We start from the raw sequence: 5,321 nt of genomic DNA on the forward strand, positions 1-5,321 counted from the left end.
CATTTTAAAATTTTATTTAAAAACTCGCAGACATCCTGGGCGTTTGTAGGACATCTTTAGAACAGCAAATAGTTGTTCTGGCTCTGTTTTTAATTCAATTTCATTGGTTTCTTATGGCAAGAGAATGAATTTACCTTTAACCTTTTTCCTTTCAGGTGATACAAGACTTAGATTTAACTGTCGGGTTTTCAGAATTTCTGGGAAAGTTTCATAATGAAAAGTAGTGTAATGGCTTAGGTAGTGGTAATGAAGTGGTAACGCCCACTGACTACTAATTTCTGCATTTTCTAACTCAGTGGCATACTGAATGTCCATCCCAGTTGCCTACCGAGATGGCGTGGCCCAGCCCCTATAATCCATACAGTGCTTCATGGAGACCCAGTTGCTGGAGTCACAATTATGCAAATTAGACCCAAAAGGTAGAACACATTTCCCTTTCTTGAGATTTTTGTGATTTTAAATGTTGATGTCAGCCTGTTTGGGGGACAATGGATGAATGAGTGGCACTCCCTAATTTCTGTGACTCCGGAGTGCTGCTTTTGCTTTTATAGCCTTTCTGTTTTTTCCTGGTTTTTAACATAAACCGTATGTCTTTTGGTATTTATGCAGGATCTGTTTAAAGTCCATATGAAAATTGTAATTTGTCAACTGAAATAAGTTATATTATTAATACTTTTTATAAAAGACACTGTATAAATGAGAGATGGGATTTTTGTATGTTAATTGTTTTGAATCTTGGTTTTGCTGGCCATGGTTTCTAAACTATGGCCAAAAGTTTTTTGGAACCTGAAATAAGAATATATTGTATATCAATATGCAATATAATTGTCCTAAAACATTCGTTTTTTTCCTATCATACCTGCAGTCTAGAAACAATTATTTAAACTTCAGTTTCTTCAGTCCCTTGCCTGTTACCACCTAATTTCCCCCTCAAAAAAGAATAATTCACAAGTTCACAGGAACAACATGGTGTCTGGGCTTTGCTTTAACTGACTTCAGAAAACAAGAGAGGGAGTAGATGAGACAAGAGCGGCGAAACCTTGGTAATTCTAAAATTTGAGCCAGGCATTGTAGCTCACACCAGTAATCCTGACACTTTGGGAGGCCGAGGTGGGAGTATCACTTGAGTCCAGGAGTTCAAGACCAGCCTGGGCAGCATACAAAAAAATAAAAAAAAATTAGCCAGGTGTGTTGGTATACACCTATAGTCCCAGCTAGTCAGAGCTACTCAAGAGGCTGAGGTGAGAGAATCTCTTCAGCCTAGGAGGCTAGGCTGCAGTGAGGTAAGATTGCACCACCGCATTCCAGCCTGGGCAACAGAGCAAGAACCTGTCTCAAAAAAATGTCTGATGTATATATGTTGATTCCTTAGACAGTTCACTCTTTTGGTGGGTGTTTGCAATTTTTCACAATAAACATTTTATTAAAGCTTCTGGATTAGAAATAGAATTAACAAAAACACAGTTAAAAAATTTAAATAGGCCGGGCGCTGTGGCTCACGCCTGTAATCCCAGCACTTTGGGAGGCCAAGGAAGGCGGATCACGAGGTCAGAAGATCGCGACCATCCTGGTTAACATGGTGAAACCCTGTCTCTACTAAAAATACAAAAAATTAGCCAGGCATGGTGGCACGTGCCTGTAGTCTCAGCTACTTGAGAGGCTGAGGCAGGAGAGTCACTTGAACCCAGGAGGCGGAGGTTGCAGTGAGCCAAGACTGCACCACTGTGCTCCAGCCTGGGCGACAGAGCGAGACTCCGTCTCAAAAAAAAAAAAATTTTAGATAAAGCATATTTCTCATGAAAACCTATGGCCAGTGTTTACAGAGCTTGATGTAAAATATCAGACTTGTGGGAATACAAATACTTGCATTTCGTTTTTTTTTTTTTTTCAAGATGGAGTCTCAATCTGTGGCTCAGGCTGGAATGCAGTGAAATGATCTTGGCTCACTACAACCTCTGCCTCCTGGTTCAAGTGATTCTCCTGCCTCAGCCTCCTGAGTAGCCGGGACTACAGGCACGTACTACCATGCCCAGCTAATTTTTCGTATTTTTGATAAAGATGGGGTTTCATCCTGTTGGCCAGGCTGGTCTCAAACTCCTGACCTCAAGTGATCCGCCCGTCTCGGCCTCCCAAAGTGCTGTGATTACAGGTGTGAGCCACCGCTTCTGGCCCTACCACCTACCATGGTGATAATCTAGGCAAAACTCTTATCCTTCGAGGAAGGGACTATGGAAAGAAATAATTATGAATTTCCTAACTGTACTTCCATGGAAAATAAATTATTTGCCTTATGCTTTTCATACACAAATAGAAATTTTTAATGTTACTAATGGTATAATTTTTCAGTAATTGTAATTAAATTCCTGATATGCAACTGTATCCTTTTTTTCCTTCAGGAAAAACAAACTTAGAATCTAAATACAGGCCATATTTTGTTCTCCCATCTTTCAAACTGGCATTGTCTCCCTTGCTAGTGGCTGACAGCCAAATTAATAGCCAGTGATAAACTATCTTTATTTTTTTATTTTTTAAGAGATAGGGGCTGGCTGTATTGGCCAGGCCGGTCTCAAACTCAGGGATCAAGCGATCCTGCTGCCTCAGCCTCCTGAGTAACTGGGACTGCAGGCATGCTGACCCTGTACCTGGCTTGTATCTTTCTGTGTGTGGACAGTGATTCAGGAGATAGTAATCATTGTTATTATTTGCTTTTGATTTTTTGCTAGGTTCGATGTAGGCCCAATTCTCAAACAAGAAACTGTTCCTGTGCCACCCAAGAGCACTGCAAAGGAATTGGAAGCAGTGTTGTCAAGACTGGGTGCCAACATGGTATTCTCCAATACCCTACTGCTTTTACTTATTTAGTGGGTTTCCTAAGTGGTTATGAGAAGAACAATTTTGTGACTTCTAATTTTCTTAAAAACAAAAAAGAGTAGTTTCTATCTTTGGCTTCCTAAAAATTAGCCTGGCATTTGTGATTTGATATACATCTTTGAAGGGCCGGGCGCGGTGGCTCAAGCCTGTAATCCCAGCACTTTGGGAGGCCGAGGCGGGTGGATCACGAGGTCAAGAGATCGAGACCATCCTGGTCAACATGGTGAAACCCCGTCTCTACTAAAACTACAAAAAATTAGCTGGGCATGGTGGCACGTGCCTGTAATCCCAGCTACTCAGGAGGCTGAGGCAGGAGAATTGCCTGAACCCGGGAGGCGGAGGTTGCGGTGAGCCAAGATCGCGCCATTGCACTCCAGCCTGGGTAACATAAGTGAAACTCAGTCTCAAAAAAAAAAAAAAAAATACATCTTTGAGAATTTACAAAGAGCAGGTACTGAATAAAGGCTTTCAAATGAAACAGGTGATCTTACATTGCCTACCACATGTCATAGTGAGGCCTTAGACTGTTCTTCCCAGTTTCACTCTCCTCACTTTCATGTGTATACCTTGCATTCCCATCAGAATCAACTAACAGCAGTTTCCTAAGTGGCTCTTAGCTTTCCTTCCATTTCTGTGCCCGGCTTCCAGTCATTTGTACTGGAATTCTGCTGACCATTCCACCTGTAGATGATCTTTCCTCTCTCTCTGTATTTGTATATATAGCTCATTGAAACTGCATGAGTAGAGTCTGGGAAAATGTGTAATGGTTAAATTTATATTTTCCATATGAACGAGTTAATTTCATATGGAATAAGGTTTTTTCCCACCTGTATAGATGATATTTCTTATTCTAGGCACTTGGCTAACAAGTGATCTTATAATGGTGGCTGCTGTTTATTCAGCATTGGCTTGTAAAGACTGTTCTCGATACTCTACGGAGTTTTTTTTTTTTTCTTTTTTTAAAGATGGGGTTTCACCCTGATGGCCAGGCTGGTTTTGAACTCCTGACCTCAGGTGATCCACCCACCTTGGCCTCCCAAAGTGCTAGGATTACAGGCGTGAGCCACCATGCCCAGCTATGGACTTTTTTTTTTTTTTTTATCCTCCCAACTTTGAGATAGTTGTTGCTGTTGATTGTTTCACAGATGATGACGTTGAAGTCCAGAGACAAGGTAAATAACTTTTCCACAATGAGACAGCTGGTAGTGGTGGAATTAGGATTTGAACCCAGAGCTGGGTAACTCCATAGTACGTTCTCCTGTGAGGTTTCACTGCCTTCTTACCCATGGGGTGAGAGTGTGTATAGCCACACACTATCCTGATGCCAGAGCTTCCACAGCATTCTCTAGAAGTGATTCAATGACCTGTACTCTGCAGAGAGCAGAATCTCTGCTGAGGTTTCCCTAAGTAGACACCTGTCCTCACAACTTAAGCCAATGTATTACCTTACCCTGCCATGTAGTTCTTTTAAAGTTATAGGTTCAGCCTTGATGAGCCAATAGTAAAGAAAATTTTTTTTTAATTTGAGAAAAAGATAAGAAAGTTATAGGTTATTTCATAGTACTGAATTTAATGTGTTTCTGCTTTTGTTCTTCTGTTCATTTTTAACGTATCACATTCTTTTTTTTTGTAGCTCATTTCAGTTTTGAAAAATTTGCCTGAAAGTCTGAATGCTGGAAGACAGCAGCCAACAGAGGGGGCAACTTATGGTAAGTGAAGACTACAGAGACTCTCACATCTTTCTAAAGGTTCTGCATGTCACTATAGCATCTGAACATTCTGACTTCTTAGCTGTGCTTTTCCCATAATTTTGAGTAAAGTTTGAGTGCCCACTTTTGTGTGCTTTTCCGAAGAATGGTGGAAACTCTTAGCATATAGCCTTATGAAGGATTGAGCATTTTTTTCCAGTTTTTTTAGTTTGAAAATATTAAATAGAAATAAATAGACTGGTATAATAAATACCAGTTTAGCCCCGAGTCAACAATTATTAATGTTTTCCATATTTTCTTTCTTCGTATGTATTTAGTTATATGTATTTAAAATTTTGCTTACTCACTTGGAATCATGATCTTTCATCTCTAGGCAGTTTAGTGTGCCTTTCCTAAGAAAAATGAAGAATTTCCTAATAGCATCCAGTGTTCAGTCCATATTTAAGTGTTCCTAATTGTCTGCAAATTTATAGTTTTATTTTTCCAACTAGGATTTAGTTGTAATTAGTTGTTATGTCTCTTTAGTATTTAAAAAATTCCTCTTTTTTTCCTCGCTCTGTCATTGACTTTTTGAAGAGACCAGGCCAGTTATTTGTTTGTTTTCTTCCAGTGTTGTTTTACTTGTTCCCTATCTCTTATATTTCCTATAATTAGTTCTAAAGGTTTAACTGGACTCAGGCTTAAAGCTTTTGGAAAGAGTATGTTTCAGTGACATTTGTTTTTTTTCTTTTTTTCTTTTTT

General features: G+C 39.7%; 1 protein-coding gene across 1 annotated transcript in view; it reads left to right on the forward strand.

Annotated features, from left to right (window-relative positions):
- The window catches only part of MTFMT (mitochondrial methionyl-tRNA formyltransferase), a 26,414-nt gene that overhangs the window by 7,679 nt on the left and 13,414 nt on the right, over positions 1-5,321 (forward strand). Inside the window, exons 3-5 of the mRNA XM_017513049.2 lie at positions 297-419; positions 2,724-2,826; positions 4,505-4,580. Coding sequence (XP_017368538.1) covers positions 297-419; positions 2,724-2,826; positions 4,505-4,580 — 302 coding nt within the window. The remainder of the gene's footprint in view (positions 1-296; positions 420-2,723; positions 2,827-4,504; positions 4,581-5,321) is intronic.

Source organism: Cebus imitator, unplaced genomic scaffold (assembly GCF_001604975.1).
Source record: "Cebus imitator isolate Cc_AM_T3 unplaced genomic scaffold, Cebus_imitator-1.0 Scaffold485, whole genome shotgun sequence".
Lineage (NCBI taxonomy): Eukaryota > Metazoa > Chordata > Mammalia > Primates > Cebidae > Cebus > Cebus imitator.